The sequence below is a fragment of the Elephas maximus genome, chromosome 12 (genome assembly GCF_024166365.1).
Source record: "Elephas maximus indicus isolate mEleMax1 chromosome 12, mEleMax1 primary haplotype, whole genome shotgun sequence".
NCBI lineage: Eukaryota > Metazoa > Chordata > Mammalia > Proboscidea > Elephantidae > Elephas > Elephas maximus.
This window is the reverse complement of record NC_064830.1, coordinates 33,490,841-33,514,430: the sequence shown is the minus strand read 5'-3', so window position 1 is coordinate 33,514,430 and position 23,590 is coordinate 33,490,841. Positions and strand designations below refer to the sequence as shown.

General features: G+C 36.9%; 1 protein-coding gene across 2 annotated transcripts in view; it reads left to right on the top strand.

Moving 5' to 3' along the window:
- Positions 1 to 21,293, top strand: part of SMC6 (structural maintenance of chromosomes 6) — an 85,166-nt gene extending 63,873 nt beyond the window's left edge. For both annotated transcript variants that reach the window (XM_049902941.1, XM_049902940.1), the window contains 6 exons: positions 215 to 360; positions 3,654 to 3,779; positions 7,956 to 8,061; positions 16,126 to 16,278; positions 19,753 to 19,850; positions 20,827 to 21,293. In XM_049902941.1, coding sequence (XP_049758898.1) covers positions 215 to 360; positions 3,654 to 3,779; positions 7,956 to 8,061; positions 16,126 to 16,278; positions 19,753 to 19,850; positions 20,827 to 20,935 — 738 coding nt within the window. In that variant the 3' untranslated portion in view covers positions 20,936 to 21,293. The remainder of the gene's footprint in view (positions 1 to 214; positions 361 to 3,653; positions 3,780 to 7,955; positions 8,062 to 16,125; positions 16,279 to 19,752; positions 19,851 to 20,826) is intronic.
- Positions 21,294 to 23,590: the final 2,297 nt, after the last annotated feature.

Here is a 23,590-nt window from a genome sequence, read left to right as displayed (position 1 = left end):
ACATAGTAATGCAGTTTATTCCTTGAAAATTTGTGACTCTGGATTGTGTTTTCAATATAAAGCTTAGATAAATAATACTGATAATGAATATAACTAAAATACATTCCATAATCATAAATTCAGAATTTTAGTTTGTATATACTGACATAAGTATTTACAATGAATTAATATATCAAAGAAGAGTCTTAAAGATAGAAAACATCTTTTATATTAGGAGAAAATGTCACAGGCAAGACAGATCTGCCCAGAGCGGATAGAAGTACAAAAATCTGCATCAATTCTAGACAAGGAAATTAATCGATTAAGACAAAAGATACAGGCAGAACATGCTAGTCATGGAGATCGAGAAGAAATAATGAGGTAAGTGGTTGGTTGCACTTCCGCTTTTTATTATACTATCCATAAAAAAAAAACATACCTATTATCAAAACTTAAAAAGCAAATGTTTATACGTACATCTTAAATTTGGATGAAGTGTTACTATGGCAGACAGTTAATAGCTGAACTTGTCTTTTATATGTGTGTTATTAGCAATAAACACTAACTTTTATTCTGCTGAGCTGTTACAGAACTCATTCTGGAATGACAATTTGAACATACATGCCATTTTTATACCTATAAGATTCATATAGAAGTGAAAATGTTTAGCTTCACAAGCAATAAAAGAAATACAAATCAAATTGATTAGAAGCCATTTTTCAAATCCTTTGCATTGAATAAGATGAAAAAAACACTAATAATGTCATTAAGATGTCAGTTAAATGGGTATTTTCATATACTACTGGTTAAAAATGGAAGCCCTGTGGCATGACAGTTAAGTGCTCAGCTGCTAACCGAAAGGTTGGTGGTTCGAACCCACCTTGTGACTCTGTGGAAGAAAGACCTGGAAGTCTGCTTCCCTAAAGATTATAGCCTAGAAAACCATATTGGGCATTCTCCTCTGTCACATGGGGTTGCTATGAGTCAAAAATCAACTCAGTGGCACCCAACAACAATAATAATAACAAGTATTTTTAGAGCACAGGCTCTGACACATGAGAGTACTTGGGTTTGAATTACAGCCCTGCCATTCCTTAGTTGAGTGTCTTTGCAGATTAATCTCTTTTGACTCATTCTCTCATCTATAAATGGATATAATTATAGGTCTTAAACCTTATGGAGTTACTGTGAAAATTAAATGAGATAATCCATAGTAAACAGAATAAACAATAAATCAGTTGCCGTTAAGTTGATCCCAACTCATGGTAAACCTATGTGTGTCAGAGTAGAGATGTTCCCGTAAGGTTTTGGTTTTGTTTGTTTTGTGGAGGCTTTAATATATTATTGTGGAAGTTCCATATTTATTTTGGTGAAAGTTCCATAGGGTTTTTGATGGCTGAATTTTATAAGTAGATTGCCAGACCTTTCTTCCGAGGAGCCTCTGATGGACTTGAACCACCAACCTTTCTGTAGCAGTCAAGCATGTTAACCATTTGTGCCACCCAGAGGCTCCCAAATAATAAACATATTATGTTAGTTATTATTTTTATTATTAATGTCTTTCTGAAAATATTTAGGCCATGTATGTCAAAAGCCCTCAAAAATTTGAATTTGGCCAAATAATTGTGTTGCTATAACATAATCCAAAATGAGAAAAGCAGTTTATGCTCAGAGATATTTATTGCAGCATTATTTATAATAGAGAAAAATTAGCAATAGTACACAGCAGTAGGAGAATGATTAAGTTACAGTGAAAAATTATAGCTATTATACTTTATGAAGAACTGTTTATATTTGAATAAAAGGCTGGGAATAGGAGCGATCTAAATTCTGTTTTTAAAAACATTGGAGAACAATGGGAAGAAATATTAAAGTATTAAGAAAAAAATTTTATTTTTAAATATAAGTTGTCCTGGTAGCACAGTGGTTAAACACTCAGCTGCTAACAGAAAGGTTAGTGGTTTGAACCCACCAGCATAGCCTAGGAAACCCTATGGGTCAGTTCTTGTCTGTCCTGTGGAGTCACTATGAGTTGGAATCAGTTCAGCCTCACACACAACAATAATGCGTTGCAATGCAACAAAAAATACAAAGGATGTGAAAAGACATACAGTGAAAAATTTTACTTCCTCTCTATTCTCATCATCCCCATCCCTTTCTTTCCTTTTCATATTATTAATTTACTGAATGTGCTTTCCGTGTTTCTGTATGTGTGTAATGTGATTATGTTATTTTCATCCTTGCAGATAAAAAAGATAACACATTATATAAGTTCTTTTAGAGATTGCTTTTTTTAATGATATATTTTGGAGATCTGTTTATGTCCGTACATAGGCGTTTCCTCATTGTTTTTTATATATAGTTTCAGAGTATTTAACCATTCATTCCCAAATGATGATGGATAGTTAGGTTTTATTTAATCTTTTACTATTGCAAATGGTGGCACAAAATTAGTAGCTTTGAACATGTATTGTTTTATGTATATGCAGGTTTATCTATGGGATAAACTCCATATTGTCAATCCCTCTTTCTAGGGATTCATGTTTTTGTTTAATTCCCACAAAGTTTGGGTGCTACAAGCTCTCACTTCACTTCCTCATGTCTGGTTATCCCCTTCTGGTGTTTCCCTTTTTACTCTTTGAGTTCTTTCTTTCTGCTTTGAGCACTTGCTTCATGATTTTTTGTTGTTTAATTTATGGTATTCAATTACAGGTTTCATCTGCTTTGTGGCAACATTGTTCTAATAAGTTTTTATTGTCTATGGGAAAGTTTTTTTCCACCTCTTTTTTCATAAATATCTTTGTATGGATGATATACTTAAGCTTTTTTTGTTATTCATTTTTAATTGGTTGGTTTTCCCTGGACTGATTACTTGAAGGAGGGTGGCACAGGTAGCTGTGGGTGCCTGGGCCATAGTTGTCTTTCATCCTTTGTTTCTCAGCATCGTTTTGCTCCCTTGCAACAGAGCGACAACAGGCTGTTGCCATCCGTATTAGCATGTCTGAGTAGCAATGCCTCCTATGCCTCTTTGGCTTTTTCTTGGTCCAGAAGTGGCTTCTTACGCTGGTGCTGCATTCCCTTGTTCCCTCGTTGGAATCTGTCAACAAGGGAAATACTTCTTGCCTGACGGCACAGTGGTTAAGCACTCAGCTGCTAACCAAAAGATCAGCGGTTCAAAACCCTAGCCGCTCCATGGGAGAAAAGACCTGGTAGTGTTTTCCCATAAAGATTATAACCTTGGAAGCCTATAGGGCAGTTCTACTCTGTCCTCTAGGGTCTCTATGAGTCGGATTGACTCCACGGCAATGGGTTTAGTGTAATTTTTGGCTTACTAGTATGATCACTTCATTTGTAGATGTATATTTGCTGGTGTTCTCTAAGGTCTATCACTGTTGGGCCCAAGGTGAGCATTTTTCTCACATACTTTCTCTGCCTTCTCTAGGGCTTGGACTTTGGTCCTTTCTGGTCCTGCTAACAACTGTTCTCACTTAGGATCACAGTCTCATTCTGGGGGTGCTTTTGGACTGGAGATTTCTGGGATCTGCTGCTTCTAGGCTCCCTCAGCACTCCATGCACTCCCTGCTTTGCCCCATTTAAGTATATTTGAGTTATTCCTTTTCATTATGTTTCTTGTGAATGACATTTATTTACTTAATATTTTGTTTATAAAATAGGCAGTACCAAGAAGCAAGAGAAACCTATCTTGATCTCGAAAATAAAGTAAAGACTTTAAAAAAATTCATTAAATTACTGGAAGAAATAATGACCCATAGATACAGAACATATCAGCAGTTTAGAAGGTAAGTGACTTAAAAAAATATTATCATGTATTGTACATTTTTGTACTTTCTTTGCTTTCGTAATATCCTTTATAAATAGGACACTTAAACTGAAGAGCCTTACGTGTTTTAATTATAGAAGAAACTGTCAGTGGTTGCCTTGTCAGCTAGTACTCAGCATACTGTAATTTAATTAGGGAATTCTGAATGTGAAAGGGACTCTGTAATGAGCTTATCCAACTTTTCCACTCTGTTAGCTATTCTTTACTAAATAACTCAGAGATGGTTGTTCAAGCTCTGCTTAAATAGGTCCCTCGAATGGCAGCTTATTGGTTCTGAAGCAGTCTGCTTCACCCTTGAGCATTTTGTCTTCTTAAGGGATATAAGTGTTTGGTAGTAACTGTTGAGGCAGCATCTTATTTGGTTTACCATGATCTATTAGAAGGGTGTAGCTCCATGAATATGAAAATTCTCTCTTGTTTACTGTTCTGTCCAGTGCCTAGAACTGTGCCTGAATTAGAGGAGGAACTTGGTACATATTGACTGAATGAATGAATACAGGATCAGGAAAACTGTGTATTATTAACGTACCTAAAGACGGGCAGGCAGACTGACAGAGACAGGTTAACCCCTAACTAAAATCACAAGCAAAGGAAGCCAGAGGGCAGCTTCTAGGTAGAGGTGGCTCTTGATGTTCTTGGATTCAAGGCAACCCTAGTCCTTCCACTTACCTCTGTTTTTACCCAGAGACATTCGCCCAGTAACTGTTGGTATACCCAAAGTGGAAAGACAATAAAAATATCTAGCCCCATGTGTGTTTCATCATGTACTAAGAAGCAAGAGAAATCTATCATGATCTGGGAAATAAAGTAAGGACTTTAACACACATGGGGAAATTTCGATAAAGCCATTAAGTGAAATAGATTTTACACTTTGACCATATTCCTTAACTGAACTGATTAAGTTTTTTAAATGTGCGTTTCAGATTTATAGGCATATTGTTAGAATTTGAATTAAATAAGATTCATTTTTATCCTTTTGAGGATGCTTTTAAGCTTTGTTAGGGGGCGACCATAGCAGCCATTAGTCCAAGGCTAGTTCTTCCTGTGGCTGAGAGAATACTTTTCTGTGTGTTTTAACTGATAGCTTGTGAATTATACGGTTTTCCAATCCAGCTGGTCGGAGCATGAACTGTTCTGCCCTGTATGAGTTTTGAGGATCATCCTCTCTGCTACTTTTGGGTGTTTCTTTCTCCAACCTTGGTTAGCATTCTCACACACAAGCACTGATCAGTACTACTCGGCTGAAGAGTCAAGCAGAATACTCTGCAGTGTTTCGTCTCTGATAATCTGCCTTATGAACTTCAGTGTCCCCAGTCTCCCGGCTCTGCCTCCTCAAAGAGGAAGACTTCCAGGCTTTGCCTGGTGTCTGAGTTATCTAGTGCTGCTGTAACAGAAGTATCATAAGTGGATGGCTTTAACAAAAAGAAACTTATTTTCTCATTATTTAGGATGCCAGAAGTCCAAACTCAGGGTGCCAACTCCAGGGGAAAGCTTTCTCTCTCTGTCAGTTCTGGGGGAAGGTCCTGATCATCAGTCTTCCCTGGTCAAGGTCAAGGAACTTCTCAGTGCAGGGACCCCGGGTCCAAGGATGTGCTATTCTCCTGGCTCTTATTTCTTGGTGGTGTGAGGTCCCCATTTCTCTCTGCTCACTTCTCTCTTTTATACAAAAGAGCTTGATTTAAGATACAATCTAATCTTATAGATTGAGTCCTGCCTCAGTAGCCTAACTGCCACTAATCTTACCTCATTACATCATACCAAAAAAAAAAAAAAAAAACCAAACCCTTAGCCGTCGAGTCAATTCCGACTTACTGCGACCCTATAGGACAGAGTAGAACTGCCCCATAGGGGTTCCAAGAAGCAGCTGGTGAATTTGAACTGCCAGTCTTCTGGTTGCCAGCCAAACTCTTAACCACTACGCCACCAGGGTTTCCCCATTAACATCATAGAGGCAGGATTTACAACACATAGGAAAATCACATCAGATGGACAAAATGGTGGACAGTCACACAGTACTGGGAATCATGGACTAGTCAAGTTGACCCACATTTTTTGAAGGACACAGTTCAATCCATAACACTTGGGTTTCCACTCCCCTTTTACTCTTTCCTTAAGTAGTAATTTGAGACAGTAGTAAGGTTCATTTTGTTTGTTCCCATATTTCAGAGGTCGCTGTCCTGCACCGTCTGATGTGCAAAGTCCGAAAGTTCTTGTTTCATATGTTTTGCCCAGTTTTTTAGTGGTTTTAGACTGAAGGGTAAACCCAATCCCTGTTACTCCATTTTTTCCAGAAGCAGAAGTAGGATTTGTCTTTTATGGCATTATCCAGAAAAAAATTATTTAAAATAATTTGTACAAAAGTTTTGGTTTTATAGTTCATTTCCTTAGTATGATTTTTCCACCACCGACTTGTTTTATATTATTTACTCAATCTTAGGAGAATACTGAGAATGATCAAATGTTATAAATCTTCATCTCTTTACACTGGAGAGCCTTGCCATTTTCTGAGGATAGTCTCTTTTAGACATCGCATGAAATACGTATCAGTGTTGAAAGAAAGAAAAGTTAAATTCTTTATTATGAAGCTTAGTGGGAGCGAAAAGCATACCTGTATGGTTTTACTGTAACAGAAAGCTCTGAAAAATAAGCTAATAGTAGTTGCTGTAGCAGCAAAAGAAAATTCAAAGCTCTCAGTATTTTCCAGTGTGGGGATTTAATACAGATTGAGGACTAAAGGAGGGGATTAAGAGGAATAAAATGATAGTGAAGCTGAAGAAACAAGCCTTAGAATCCATTAAAATTAAACAGCAAAGATGTTAAGAAAAATAGTCGCCTACAGCCCACATCTTATTTTCTAAATATCATAAAAGAAATGAAGGCTCCTTAGGAAATGGCTGATTCCAGAACTGGGCAGAGAAGGTACAAGGTGAGCCTCTTGCTGTGCCAGAAAGCCGGGAAGCACTCAAAAAAATGTAGGGTCATGATAAAAGGACACAAGAGTCACCTTGAAGACGCTCCCATTGGAGAAATCTAGTACAATTTGAGGGTCAAAAGAAAGAACGAACAGTAGTGGCTGATAAGGAGCCTTGGTAGTACAGTGCTTAAGTGCTCGGCTGCTAACCGTAAGGCAGACAGTTCCAGCTCATCAGCCATTCCACAGGAGGAGAAAACCTGGCAATCTGCTCCCTTAAAGATTACAGCCTAGGAAGCCCTACAGGGAGGTTCTGCTCTGTCATATGGGGTCACTATGAGTCAAAGTCGACTCGATGGCATAGAACAGCAACAACAACCAAACCAAACCCATTGTCGTCGAGTCAATTCTGACTCATAGCGACCCTACAGGATAGAGTAGACATGCCCCCCAGGGTTTCCAAGGAGCACCTGACGGATTCAAACTGCCGACCTTTCGGTTAGCAGCCATAGCATTTAACCACTACACTACCAGGGTTTCTGCATCAGCAACGGTGGATGTTAACCAAATGAATAAAATAAGAACCTATAAGTTCATACTGATAAATAGAAAGCTAGTTGAGGAAATAAATAATTGAGGAAGAAGGGAAGTTTTTTTTCCAGTAGAATGCCACCAAATAAGTAGGGAAGGAATGATGAACTTTGCATTGTGCCAGGCAATGTGTAAGGCATCATAGGTACAGAAATGAGTAAGAGATTATCCTTACCCTTATTGTTCACTATGAAGTTGAGAGGAAACAAAGGAATATGCAGTTTATTCATTTGTCTTATTCCCACTAGAAATTCAGCCTTTCAAGAACAAGATTTATATCTTATGTTAGTGTAATACCTTATATAAATTAGTTTTATGATTACACATTTATATGGACTATAATAAAATGGAGTTAATTAAATGTGGAATGGCATCTTTATTCATTTTATAAATGTATATTATAAAAGGAAATGAACTGGAGGAAATGTGGGGACATTCAAATGAATATAAAGACGTAGGAGGAAAAATAATCTAAAATCCCACCTATTAAACAGACAACAAATGTCAGCATTTTGGCATCCTTTTGTCTAGTGTTCTTACACAGACTTCTTACTTCTTAGTCTTAGATCATACTGAATATACAGTTTTGAGTCTTTGTCTTCTTTTTAACGTGCCAAATTTCCTTTTTTCAAGGTGTTTGACTTTACGCTGCAAGTTGTACTTTGACAATTTATTATCTCAGCGGGCTTATTGTGGAAAAATGAATTTTGACCACAAGGGCGAAACCCTTAGTATATCAGTAAGTATTTTAATTTGTTGCATCTTAATTGATAAGAAAATTAGCTATTTCTTTTCTTTCGATGAAACATAGGTAAGTTTTAACCCATTGTCTTTGGAACACAAAATAACTTATTTTTAATTTAAGGATAGCTCTTGCCAAAGTGTTAAAAATTACATTGATCTTACTGGCTAAATCTGCTAGTGTAGTTTTTTCCCCCACTAGACAATCAAATTATTTCATTATGATGATAATTGGGAATTTTCTTTTCAGTGACAAATATTTACATTTCTCTCCATTCTACCAGTTTCTTTTTTGAATTCATGCAGCATTTTAAATTTTATGAATCATTATAGAAAGTCCATCCTCTCTGGTCTCACTGTAGGAAGCCAAGAATAAGTATCTCAAAGAATGTTCTATTCATGTCTCTGTACTATTAACTTCTGAAGCTATCCCTAGATCAGGCCTCTTTTTGAATAAACAAAGCCACCACATTCAGTTTTGTGGAGTCTATGGCTATAGATACTTTTATAGTTGCATGCATTTAAAGATGTGGTGGAAGGATATGGCATTAAAAATTTTGTAACTAGGAAGTCAAGAACAGCTAGGCATTCTTTTTAAGTAATCTGGTACAAAATTTTCTAATAATGGCTTACTACTAAAGTTGCCATAAATGTTATCCTTCCATTTTAATGGTTAGAATAAATATTAGTTGTTTTGATCTTCTGCATTTTAACCAAATTAGAAAGTTAAGTTTACTCTCCCTTTGTTTAAATTTCTATTAGTAAATCATCAGTAGCTTCTCTCACCCACCATTTTTTTTTTAATTTATTTTATTGTATTTTAGATGAAGGTTTACAGAGCAAACTAGTTTCTCATTAAACAATTAATATACATATTGTTTTGTTACATTGGTTGCCAACCCCATGATATGTCAACACTCTCCCCTCCTCAACTTTTGAGTTCCCCATTACCAGCTTTCCTGTCCCCTCCTGCCTTTTCATCCTTGCCCCTGGGCTGGTGTGTCCATTTAGTCTCATTTTGTTTTATGGACCTGTCTAATCTTTGGTTGAAGGGTGAACCTCAGGAATGACTTCATTACTGAGCTATAAGGGTGTCCAGAGGCCATACTCTTGGGCTTTCTCCAGTCTGTGTCAGACCAATAAGTCTGGTCTTTTTGTGTGTATGTGTGTGAGTTAGAATTTTGTTTTACATTTTCCTCCAGCTGTGTCTGGAACCCTCTCCTGCAATCTCTGTCAGAGCAGTTGTGGTAGAAGCCAGGTACCATGTAGTTGTGCTGGACTCAGTCTGGTGGAGGCTCTGGTAGTTGTGGTCCATTATTCCTTTGGACTGATCTTTGCCTTGTGTCCTTGGTTTTTTTTCGTTCTCCCTTGCACCTGTTGGGGTGAGACCAGTGGAGTATCTTAAATAGCTGTTTACAAGCTTCTAAGACCCTGGACTGCTTTTTTATTTTTTAAAGATTCAAATAATCATTAAAAATACAGATTTGAAAGGGTTGGAGAGAATTTTTTGTAGGTCGGTTTGGAGTATGTCATGGTAGTCCAAAGTTCTCACTGAAAACTATGAAAAAGCTGGATGAATTACAAAATTCCTATTTTTAAATATATTGGAAATCCGTAGAAGCAAAAAGGACTAGATGAATTGGAATCCCAAGGGATGTGGGGAGCCTGTCCAAGGTAATCTGACAGTTGCTAGATGTTTTCTTTCCTGCAAGCATTTGCCAATTGTGAGCTTTTGGTGGTAGTAGGGAGCTGGCAAGAAAGAGGAAAGACAAAACAGAGAAAAAGGGCCCCTCTTTGGTAGAATATTTCATTGTCTTGAATTAACACGTATGGGTGATACAGTTATAAGGGACAACAGACTAGTATTTTAACCATGATTAATGTGTTAAAGAAAACAGAATTAAGACAAAATGGACAAAAGTTTCAGCAGAGAATTGGAATCTATAAGAAGTATCAGTAAACCAATACCCATTTTCAGTGAGTTGATTTCTACTCATAGTGACCCTATAGGACAGAGTAGAACTGTCCCATAGAGCTTCCAAGGGCTGTAATCTTTATGAAAGCAAACTACCACATTTTCCTCCCAAGAAACAGCTATTGACTTCCAGCTGGACACAGGAGAAGATAAAATTAGTGAATTCTAAGTGGAACAAAAGGAAATAAGAAACTGAACAGCATAAAAACAAAACGAAACAAAACATTGAAATGAGCTTAAGTGATAGATGAGGAGCATGGTCGGAAGGTATAAGGGTAATTGTAGTGCCAGTAAGATAAAAGAAAGAATGGTCAGAGAGAACATTTGAAGAGATAATGGTTGAGAATTTTCAAAACTAAAATATATCAACCCAGATTCAGGAATCTCAGCAATCCCCAAGTGAGATAAATACAAAGAAAACTACACCAAAGCACAAGGTAGTCAAATAGCTAAAAACCAAAGACAAAAAAGCAATCTTAAAAGCACCCAGAAAAAAATTTAGGCATTACTTTCCAAAGAGCAGCAATAAAAAGGCAAAGTTGTTAATAGAAATTGTTCAAGGTAAATGTCAACCACTAAACTTCAAAGTGACAAAGGAATGAAAAAAAAAAAAACTATCTAGAATTCTATAACTAAGAATAATATCCTTCAAAAAAAAAAAAAAGAAATCAAGATGCCCACGAGAAATACTAAAGATTTTCAGGTGAAAGAAAATTGATCCCTGGTGTAAACATGGAACTGTAGGAAGAAATGGAGATAACTGCAAAAAGGTGTATGTAAAATAGCTTCAGCTGTCTGAAACACCAGTAATAATAGCGTCTTGAGGGGCTACAGAAGGTAGAATAAAATACATGACAACAATAGCACAGGAAGGAGATGAAAGTGTATAGTAGATAAACTATTGTAAGGTTCTTGCATTGTTCAGGAAGTAATACTAATATTAATTTAAGGCAGACTAGTAAAGAAGCATACTGCAATGTTTAGAGTGGCCACTGAGAATTACAAAAGTATACCTAATTAAAAAGCTAATAGAAACCAAATAAAAAGATTTTTAAAAAACTTCTGATTAGATGAGGGGGAATGGAAGAAAGAAACAAAGAACATATGGGACAAAAGATTGTCAGACTGGTTAGAAAAATGTAAGAGCCAACTTTATACTGTTTACAAGAGACACTTAGAATGTTAACATAAGGACAGAGAAAGATTCAAAGTAAAATGAGGAAAAAATACACCATGTAGGCAACCACAAGAAAGCTGATGCTGATAAAGCTATATTAATAACAAATAAGATAGGCTTTAAGGCAAGAAGTATTATTAGAGGTCCAAAGTAGTACTTCATAGTGATAAAAGTTATTTCAAAAAGATTTTAATTTATATGTACCTGATAACACAGACTTTAAAATATATAAAAGAGGGAAAAAAAGCAAAGTAGAAAAATGAACAATTATAGTTGAAAATTTTAACAAACATTTGTCAGTAATTGATGAAACAAACAGATTATAAATCAGTAAGGATGGACCTGTTTTTACACAAATAACACGTGCTATCTGCATTTTTTAATTTTTGTCTGCATTTTTTTGCTAGCCACACGCCCTCCCCCCCATGAAATGAAAATTTTTTTACAGCAATGTGTGGAAGAGGATTGGCATGGCAGTGCTTGTGAGGGTGACTTGCAGGGGAAGGGCGTGGCCAGCAAACACAGAAGGTGTGCATTATTTGGGTAAAAATATGATAAGCACATGAAAAAGTGCTCAGAATCATTAGTCATCAAAGAAATACAAATTTATACCACATTAAGTTGTTCTTAAGGTCCCTGGGTGGTGAAAACAATTTGCATTTGACTTTTAACTGATGTAGGTTGTCGATTCGAACCCACACAGTTGCACTGAAGAAGAAAGACTTGGCAAAAGGCCTGGCGATCTGCCTCAGTAAAGATTACAGCCAAGAAAACTCTATGGAGCAGGCCTACTCTTAACACAATGGGTCGCCACGAGTCAGAATCTACTAGTAGTAGAAATAATCCAGGGGTCCATCAACAGATGAGTGAATATATCCATACAATGGAGAATTATTCAGCCATAAAGAGAAATGAAGTTCTGATAAACTATGGCATGGATGAACCTTGAAAATATTGTGCTAAGTGAAATAGACAGAAAAGAACAAATATTGCATGAGCCCACTTAAGTGAAATGTCTAAGAATAAAGAGATGCATACCGTTACGGATTGTATTGTGTCCCCCCAAAATGGGTGTTGTAAATCCTAATCTCTGTCTGTAGCTGTAATCCCGTTTTGGAATGGGTTGTCTTTGTTTTGTTAACAAGGCAGAATTCAAATTGGTATGTCTCCATTCCCTCTCTTTTGAGATATAAAAGAGATTAAACAAACAAGTAATCAAGCAGAACTGGGGGGAGGATACATGTCAAGCCAGATGGTGATCGCCAAGGAACCAGGAAACAGAAGCTGCAGAGACAAGGTCATTCCCCCAGAGTTGACAGAAAAAAAGCTCTCTCCTAGAACCAGTGCCCTGAATTCAGACTTCTGGCCTTCTAAAATGTGAGAAAATAAATTTCTATTTTTTAAAGCCTTCCACTTGTGGTATTTCTATTACGGGCAACACTAGATAACTCAGACAGAATTTGGTAGTGGGACTGGGGTGCTGCTTTAACAAATGCCTAAAATGTGGATGTGGTTTTGGTATTGGGTAATAGGTAGATGCTGAAACAATTTTGCCGTGCTTTTAGTAAGGCCCTGCGTTGCCTTGAAGAGACTATTGGGAGAATCCTGGCTGTCAGAGAGGATTCTGACGAGGGCTCAGAAAGAATGGAACGCTGCCAGGAGAGCTTCTATCACGAACAGGATGTTGCTAGAGCCATGGGTGTTAAACGTACTTCCGGTGAGGCTTTAAAAGGAAATGATGGACGTGTGATTGGACAGTGGAAGAAGAACGATGCTTTTTATGTGACGACAAAGAACTTGGCTGAATTATGTTCAGATGTTTGGTGGAAGGTAGAATTTGTAAGTGGTGAACTTGGAAACTTAGCTGAGAAGATTTCTAAGCAAGATCTTAAAGGGGCTGTGTGGTTTCTCCATGCGAGAGAAAAGACATGGACTTAAAAATGAACTGTCCAAAATGAAAATGAAACTTAAAGATTTGGAAAATTCTATTGTACAAACTAAGGACACGTGTCCTAGAATTTTCACCAAGAAAGTGGCTACACAGTCTTTTGTTAAGGAAATGAAGCCTGTGACTGATGACTTCAACCAACCACCACAGCAGAAAACCCATTTTTTTTTTTTTTTTTAAGACTGAAGGGGGCCAGGTCAGGATAAAACGAAAGAAAGCTGCCTGCCTTCTAGAATTACACAGGCGGGAAACAGACCTATAAAAGTTACATCTGTTGTCCTCCAAGAAAAGAAACGGACCATCCCTGATACAACGGCTCAATGATCAGCAGAACTGCTGGAAGGAGAATGGGAAGCAGGGCTGCCTTGGTTTAAAGCATGGAGTCATGGTCTCTCCTAGGTCTCAGAGGGTGGAGCTACAGCCCCTGGAATTCAAAGAGCCAGATTTTCATCAGTTTTTTTCCAGAGTGTTGGGCTGCCCTTCAAGTGTGCCTGGAGGACAGGGCCACTACCCAAAGCCGGAGGGAGCAGAGTTGCCATCCCAGTAGGCCTGGAAGATGGGGCTGAAGTCCAGGGCGATGGGGCCTCCACCCAGAATCTGGAGAGTGTGGCCAACACCCAGAGTCTGGAGGGCAGGGAGGGCTGTTGTCCAGATGGTCTCAGAGAACAGAGGATTATTTTCAAGCCTTGAGAGCTAATGTAAATTGATCTGCTGAGTTTTGGACTTGTTGGTGCCCGTTATCTCTTCTTTCCCTCCAATTTCTTCCATTTGTGATGGAGATGTCTACCCTGTGCCTGTTCTACTATTGTACTTGGGAAAGAGATAACTTACAGTCTAGATTTCATAGATTTCTAGGTTCACCGATGAAGAGGAATTTTGCCTCAGACGGGGCAGAATTTTGCTTAAAGCCTCACCTGTATTTGATTTAGGTGATTCAGTAGATGAGATTTCAGACTTGGAGCAGATTTAAGACTTTTGGAATTGTGTGATGAGGTGAACTTTTGGGATTGTGTGATGAGGTGAATGTTTTGCATGTGGCAAGGATGTGAATTTTTGAAGGCCAAAGGGTAGAATGTTTTGGATTGACTTGTGCCCCCTCACCCTCAAAATATGCGTTGTAAATCCTAACTTCTGTGCCTGTGGTTATAATCCCATTTGGGAATGGGTTGTAGTTGTTATGTTAATGAGGCAGAATTGATGTAAGGTGCATCTCTAGTCCGCCTTTTTTGAGATACAAAAGAGATCCAACAAGCAAGTGAGTAAGCAGAGCTGGGGGGAAGATAGATGCTGAGCCAGCACACTGAATTTAGACTTCTAGACTCCTAAACTGTGAGAAAATAGATTTCTGTTCGTTAAAGCCCTCCACTTGTGGTATTTCTGTTATGGCAGCCCTAGATAACTAATATACATACAGACAACCGTTTATTAGTGCTTACCAGGAACAGGGTGGAGTGGAATAAGGGGAATTACTGTATAAGGGGCACTGAGCCTCTGTTAAGGTGATGGAGAATTTTGGAAATAGTGGTGATGGTTATAAAAAAAAAAAAAAAATTTTTTTTTTTTTTTACAACGTGATTAATATAATCAGTGTGACTGAGTTGTGCTCATAAAAATGGTTGGAATGACAAATATTTTGTTATATGTATTTCACCCAATATAAAAGTATTTTAAAAAAGATTGAAATGGAAATGTTGTATATATTTTTACCTCAATAAAATATATATGTATCCATATATATATATAAAACAAAGGATCTTTAAGTTATTTAGTCTTCATTTTACAGACAAGGAAACTGAGATAAGGGAAATGATAAGTTAGTAATAGACCAGGGGTAAAATGTAAATCTCTGCAATGTATCTAAGGCTTCATTTGTTAGATTTATACACAATGCAGTTTGGAACAAAGTGTTGCATCCTGGCATTTAATTCTTGATTTTATGGGGTTTTTTTAGTTTGGTTTGCTTTGGTTTTTTGCTGCTTAGGTTGATGTTGCTGTTTTCATTTGAGTTTTCTGGTTATAGGTGGTAAGTATATAATTTTACTATATGTTTAAAAATTGAGGATGTTTATAATCCTCAAAGTATTAAATGAATTCTCACTTGAGAAGGTATGTAGTTTTTCAGATACTAGATTGGAAAGTATTTGAAGCACCGTGTCTGCTGGGGACGTAAAACTGATTGGTACTCTACCTCTTGTGTACCAAGCAGAAGTATGTGTCTCTGGAATGCTATCAGAACACAATAGAATCTCCTCCTAGTGTTATTCAGTATTGTTTTCTCAGGGAGTTGTATGAAAGAATTTATTATTTTTAATGCATTTTTTTCTTGTTCCCATGAGCTCTTACTTAGTAAAGTGGTGTTTGTTGTTGTTTGTTTCATTTTGTTTTTAAGGAGGTGTCATTATAAACTCATGGATTTTTAAAGATAGTCACATGTTTTAATTCCTTACTGCTGTTATTTTTTGGCCAGTGTGAGCCTCTTTAAGTTGGTCCTGAAAAGTTTTACTGGGTGTCATTTTGATATCCAATAATTACTTTAAAAACAATTTAGCCACTAGGTGTCATTGTAATTCAAGTAACAAAAGATTAAGTATTTATAACTGTTTCAAAGTATAACAGCTTTAGATGGGCTAGCTTAAATTCTTAATTTTGATCACTAATGTTTACCGAACATTAACACTTGTATAGTTAAACCTTTAGAATTTTTGTATGTTAGATTCACTTACAGTAAGAAAAAGCTTTCAATTTGATTAACAAATATCATTATGTAGCTTTTTACTGTAAAATATTTTAGAGGAAATAGATGTCATTTTCACATCACTAAATGATTTTATTATGATCATTGTGTTTTTTGTTTTGTTTCTCTTTTTACTATGAACCCATTATATCTAATACTAGCTAACTCATGTTGTAAAGGATTTAACCTGACTTATTTTTTGTCCCTTGTTAAATCGTTCCATTGAAGGTTCAGCCTGGAGAGGGAAATAGAAGTGCTTTCAATGACATGAGAGCCTTATCTGGAGGAGAACGTTCTTTTTCTACGGTTTGCTTCATTCTTTCTCTGTGGTCCATTGCTGAATCTCCTTTCAGATGCCTGGATGAATTTGATGTCTACATGGTATTGTTAAATTTTCAGTTGTCTGTTTTTTTGTTCTGTTTGAAATGTGCATTTTGAAAGGAAGGAACTGTTTGTTTAGTTTTACCTAAAACAGAAAGAATCTGCCCTAACACTTTAGCCTGGTAAGTGGTATGGAAGAACTGAAGAGTTCTGGTTCTCTCCCTTGCTACGTACAACACCTATAGAGGTGCCGTCCTGGATTTCGTCCCCTTCTATCCCATCATGGATAGTCTTACCCTCCTTCAGATAGTCTCTCTCTCCTCCAGCCTCTTCCCTAGTTTTTTCCGTCCACCTACAAACATGTTCAGTCTTTTCCATTTATTTTAACACAAAATTATAACCAGTTCACCACCCATGTTTTAACTAACGCTAGCTACTATTCATTCTGTCCCCTCACAGCCACGTTTTTTCAAAAGAGCGATGCATGTAATATAAGGGAGCATGAGCATTTGACCTTGAAGATTAAAAACCCAGAGCCTGAGACCTGGTTCTGCCACCGACTACCCAAATGACTTTGGGCAAAGTATTTGTCTTTTTTGGATCTCAGTTTTTCGTCTTTAAAATAGAAGTGTTTATGCTTCCTGTCTCACGGTTATCACTGAGGCTTGAATGAGGCCTAGCATGCTGTGCACTTACTGTGGTGCAGGCACAGAGTGAGCACTCACACATGACTAAGCGTTCTCTTCTTCCCATTCCATTCTTAATCCACTGTAATCTGAGTGTAGACTATAGTTCTTCAGCACAACTTCTTTAGCAAAGATCATAAATGAGCTTTTAATCTTAATTATCTTTCATCCCTTAAAAATGTGTCTACTTGCCAGGTTCCACACTCCTTTTCCCATTCCCCTGTCTTCTGCTTTTGGTTCTCTGTCTGCCAGGCTGCCTCCCCTAATTCTGTTGCCCTTATATATTTGAGGTATTCTTTGTCTTGTTTTGTTACTGTTGCTGGTTTTCCTGGATACTGTACCCTACCCCCTCCCCCACCACATGCACACACACAGTCCCCAAAACTAGAGCTACTTATATTTGGATGCCTACTCAATGTAAGTATCTCCTCCTGACAGCTCTCTTGCTTTTGAGACCCACATGCCCAGTTATTTTTTGGTCTTCATTAGTAAACAACTGGTTATCTCTAACTCAACATGTCTGATGCTAAATGTATCATCTTCTCAAAGCCTCTTCCTTTTTCTGAATCCCTACCTTGATTTGTGGCAAACTGTCATTACAAACCCAGTCACCTAATTTTGAAACCTGAGATTTACCTGTGATTCTTCCTTTTTTACCACCACATTGTCTGACCTCTGTCTGTTCCTCTTTTAAAATCTGTCTTTAGCTGCTGGCCTCTTCTTTCTCACTGAAATACTCTTTGTCTCTCAGCCCCATCTCCTAACCTTTTGCCTGTTGTAATGGTCTCATCCCCATCTCCTAACCTTTCGCCTGTTGTAATGGTCTCACCCCCATCTCCTAACCTTTCGCCTGTCGTAATGGTCTCACCCCCATCTCCTAACCTTTCGCCTGTCGTAATGGTCTCATCCCCATCTCCTAACCTTTCGCCTGTCGTAATGGTCTCATCCCCATCTCCTAACCTTTCGCCTGTCGTAATGGTCTCATCCCCATCTCCTAACCTTTCGTCTGTTGTAATGGTCTGCCGTCCAGGCTCCCAGACTTTCACCTTGCTCCTTCTTCAGCCCATCCTCTACCTTTTTGCTATGTTTATCTTTGTAGAACAGATCTGATTGTGGTCACTTGCTCTGTTTAAAAGCCTTTAGTGGTTACTTACTGTGTGGGATAAATTTTTATTCTGTAGTGTAACTTAACCGACCCTTTGTGATATTGTATCTGTCTGCTTTTCCAGAGTGCTAAGCTCTTTGGGATTTTCTGAGCACACTGTGTCTCTCCCTTTTATACACTTGTATCATTCCCTGTGATGCTCTTTTTCGTGGTATTGTCAAACTGTCCTACTCATCTTTCAAGACTCGGTTCAGATGTCACCTTTACGAAGCCTTTGATGATCACCATCCCCTGTCAGTCCGGATTAGGAGCTGCTCAGAGCTCTTAACACCACCTTGTATCAGCTTACACTATTAGAATGTTTTTTATCGCGTTGCAGTTGCAGTTTTCATATCTGAATCTCCCGCCAAATAGCAACTGTTTTTAAGGTTATGGAATATGTCTTAATCATATTTGTACCTTCTAAAGCCTAGCACATAACAAGCATTTAGTAAATGTTTTTTACATGAATCAGAATTTATACCTCTAAATGAGTGTTGTATAGTCCTTCGGTGCCAGTTTTTTCGTGTGGTGTCACTGCAGAAGACTGGTTAGAGATTCCTCTGAGAATTAACTTCAAAGCTAATTCACAAGTCATAGATGATCACTCTTTGCTTTTGTCCAAAATGGTACCACGCAATTTATTCCCCAATTTGAGCAGTTTCTTTCTGAAATTTAAACTTTCTCAATCACACTGGCATTTTGCCCCCATTGAAATTATTCAGAGGAATGTGCCCAAGTTCTGAGAACCAACTCAAAGGAAATGACTCAAAGTTTTGCATTGACGGTGTTGTCCTTAAATCACAGGCACCGCCCCCCCCGCCCCCGCAGTTGCTTTGAAAGACAATGATCAGTTTGAGCAAGCTCTGGTTATTTTTGTTAATTTCAAGTTAGATGACTTTACAGATATGCCTGATAGAATATTCCTATTAATAAGAGCCACTGAATAATACAACAGGTTTTGAGTCCCCTGATTGCCTACAAAGCCCATGTTCTAAACCATCATCCTATATTGCCACAAGGTTTCAATAGACCTTTAAAAATATATACCTTAACTTTCAGGGATTGTTAAGGGGGGCCACTTTGTTTTTTGGTTTTTGTTATTTAACTAAGAAAATGTAAGCACTCATTCTAATTCATTGAATTTCAAAGCCTATTATAACTAAGCATTAGTGGTTCTTTTCTATACACTAATATACAGTTTAACTTATTTTAAAGATTCAGTAAAGAAACAAGGTTTACCTCGTTTAAAACATAGATGGCAATTGCAGGGGGCAGAGTTTTTAAAATACCTTAATCATTGAGGAGAAATTTGAGGGAATAATTTTGGTACTAGAAACTTCTGTTATTATTCAGAGTGATGAACCATTATTGTACCAATTAGAATCATTCTGTAACATTTAGTTGTGTCTTGAATATTTTTGAGTTATTTTACTTTAATTACTAAATATATTTAAGGGGGGAAGGCTATACATACATACAAATAATTTTACTGTAGAAATTACCAGGAAGATATATTTAATGAGTTATTTTCCCTAATAGTTTCCTGATACTGTCTTTTTGCACATGAATTCCTTGGTATTACAGGTAAGGTAATGGCTAATTCCTGAATTAGAAGTCCAAATGTCTGTGTCAGCCAGCAACATGCTGCTTTGACAGAATCACTATTTGCAGAAGAGTGATCTTTTAACCTTTGTTCTTCAGGATATGGTTAATAGGAGAATTGCAATGGACATGATTCTCAAGATGGCTGATTCCCAGCGATTTAGACAATTTATCTTGCTTACCCCTCAAAATATGAGGTAACTTTTAAAAATGCTTTTGTGGAAACATATGTCAAGTATAGAAAAGAGGAATGAAATATTTTGTAATCTTAATTTTTAATACAAATGTATAAATGGCCAATATAAAAGGAAAAATCAGCCCCTGTACTAGTTCAGGAGATTGAAGATGGTTTTTCCTTTCTTAGATATTTAGAATTTTATTTGTGTTATCTCTCTTCCAAGTTGATGGGAATATGATTATTGATCTATTACTATTTCTATTTTGAGTCTGCTTCTCTGTGGTTGTTATGACCAACTAATATAATTTTAGCAACTCAATTTAGACTAAAGAAATGATTCATTATTTCCTAGCCTTGACTGTTTTCCTTGTGACTTATAAGCACCAGTCTTTCTAAATAAAACTCTCTATCTGTTGTCAGTCAGCATTTATTGCGTGGCATAGTGGTTAAGTGGTACAGCTGCTAACCAAAAAGTCGACAGTTCAAATCCACCAGGTGCTCCTTGGAAACTCTGTGGGGCAGTTCTACTCTGTCCTATAGGGTCACTATGAGTTGGAACCGACTCGACGGCAATGGTTTTTTTTTTTTTTTTTTACAGTGTGTCAGGCACTATGTCACTTAGAGGTGATATTCTATTTCTAAAGTGGTCACTTGATTATATGAGTATTTATATTTGTGATTGGTAATAATTGGTAAGTCCTTCCTGGCTAGAAAAGAAGAACAAGGGTTAGAAGAGTTATATATACAGAGCTTCTTTAATTTCTTTTTCCTATGTACTGAAAATCCATGGCATCCAACAGGAAGTTAATTTTTAAAAATGACAACAGATTATTTCCTTGTTACAAATTTTATTTCTCCTAGAACTCTAGATATTAGATATATCCCCCATTAGCAGATAATAGCCATTTAGAAGTATATTTTGATATAGTAACATTAGACTTTTTTGGAATATGGAGAAACTTTTATGAAAAATTAAGTAATTTTGTTTCCTTTAGCTCACTTCCTTCAAGTAAACTGATTAGAATTCTTCGAATGTCTGATCCTGAAAGAGGACAAACTACATTGCCTTTCCGACCTGTAACTCAAGAGGAAGAGGAAGATTGAAGTTGATTTGTAACTTAATATATCACGTCCTCGTCTTGAAAGATTTGTAATGGGAAAAAAAATTCAGGATTATTTGTTGAATTGAAATTAAACTGTAGATACTTCTAAAAAGAAATTACTTATGTATCTGATCACAGTAAAATGTGTAAATAAGGCTAGAAACCTAACTGTAACCAGCAATTTAAAATTACTATCACTTTACTTTGAGAAAATCAGCTTCATAGTACTGGTTTTAAATCTTTTTAAGTTTGTTTTTTAACCATCTACTTTTATAGATTCTTTTTCAGAAGTAAAATTTTGTATATATGTGCATATCTGTTTAGTTTGGTTTCATTTCTACAGTATTTTGTAAGAATTAAAATAAAAACTTGAACACCTGATTATATTTGATTTTGCTTTTACAGAATATTACATCATGTAGTTAAGTTATAAAAATAGATGAAGGGAGGGAATTCTCATTTGTGGGGATGAGGTGGAGGGAGGTCTCTGGACAAGGATGGGGTTACAGTGGATTTATAGTGATTTTATAATAATTAGGAGCAACCTGTACGCAGCTCTTTCATGACAATTGTTTTTATCCTAATAATGCATATACCTTGGACAAAATCCCTGCCTACAGATAATTTTTAACCCCAGAAAAAACCCCAGAGATATAACTAAATTTGGCCTATAACTTTTAATTACTGTATTCATCAAACTGAAAATGTTATTTATTTATAAGCCACTATTTTGTGGGAAACTGAGAAAAAGCACTGCCAACAATGACACGGTTTCTCTCATTTCCTTAGCTGTTCACCACCAACTTAAAGAACAGTCTGTAACCAATATCAGAACTGGATAATGACTCCGTGTTTCATCCTGACCTGCAGCATGCTTGCCTGGTTCATAGTCCCTCAGTTTGTAGTCTAGGAGCTCTCAGGCTGAGGCTCAGCTGAGAAGAGGACACAGGTCAGAGGAACTCTGCAGACCAGGCTGAGAGGCTAGGAGTGGGTGGTGTTGGGGCAGAGGGCTACTGCTTAGCTCCACTTCTCAAGGAGCAGCAAGAGTGGTGGCAGGAGTCAGACAGCCAGTTGTTGATTGTGAGCTGACATCATCCTGGTTTCAAAAATGTTAAAAATATGCTTAGGATGATAAAATGCTCTATAGTGTAAGAAATGGTATTTGTGAACATTTTTTAGAAATCATAGGAATAGGATTGCTGCCCGTATTCTCTATGTTTAGAACTAGGATTAGTGCTAAACTTAAGAAAGACATGCCTATCCAAAAAAAGCATTCCCTATATTGCTAGCAATAAACGTTAGAATAAATGCTTATGAAATGGAAAAGGCAATACCTAAGAAAAGGGAAGTATTTTAAGAGCAAGGACATGTGCATAGTTATTGAGGAAAATTGGGTTTTATTTTTTATTTTTGTGGGAACAGGAAGTCTGATTTAGTCTTAAATTGAGATCAGTTGAGAAATGAGAGGTCCCAAAACTTATGCTTTTCTGCTTTAAGAATTTACAGAAAGAGAAAAATGTGACGTTTTAAACATTCCCCATTGACCCTACAAAGTCTGATTTTTAAGTTCTGTTTACAGCTCATTTATACCAAAACTTTTAAAATACATGTGGTTTTTCAAATAAAATAAGTGTTGTTGTTGTTGTTAGGTGCCCTTGAGTCGGTTCCAACTCATAGCAGCCCTATATACCACAGAACGAAAACACTACCTGGTCCTGCACCATCCTCACAGTTGTCGTTATGCTTGAGCCCATTATTGCAGCCACTGTGTCAGTCCATCTATCTCATTGAGGATCTTCTTTTCCGCTGACCCTCTATCAAGCATGATGTCCTTCTCCAGGGTCTGATCCTTCCTGACAACATGTCCAAAATATGTAAGACACAGTCTTGCCATCCTTACTTCTAAGGAGCATTCTAGTTGTACGGAATAAAATAAGTAGAATATATCAAATGCATAAACTTAGTAATTTCAGTGTCTGAGTTTTTGTGATAGTGTGTGAATGTTGTGGTTCTTAATACCCAATGGGAAATGTAATCCTCAGGTATCCAGGCATCTCTTGTTGAATTGAATTTTATCCGCTGCCTTTGACCTGGCAGTTTTGGTTTTAACCTTTGTAAGTGAATACATCTTTATTTAATGTTCTAATTAATAGTAATATTAGAGTAAAAACTAATTATCCTTTTAAAATATGTGTAACTTCTAAAAGTAAAACAATATATATACACTAAGGTCATGCTTTTGTGAATTGGGGAAAGTAGTATTGACTAAATTGAACCTGTATGAATAGGGACTTGCAATCATACAGATAACACTTCAACCCCTAGTTTTTCATTAGTGCAGCTATAACTGAATAAAGTAAGTCCCAGAAAACAAGGAAGAGTTCTTGGAAGTCTTAAATTCTACTTCCTCAAATCTTGGGGTAGAAATTATTAAAATCATTATTCTCAAAGTGACAAATGTGGTGAGTTTTAATAAACCAAGGTATAAATATTGACAACCAACACTAAGAATTCAGGCATTGCCTTCTTTTGAAAATATTTTTAAGTTTCCACCTCTCCTGTCCCCTAGTACTTTTCTTGCATGGCTTCAAAAAGCCTCAGTTGTTTATATCTGAAGACTAAACTGCTTAAATTCTGTTTAAAAAATTACTGCGAC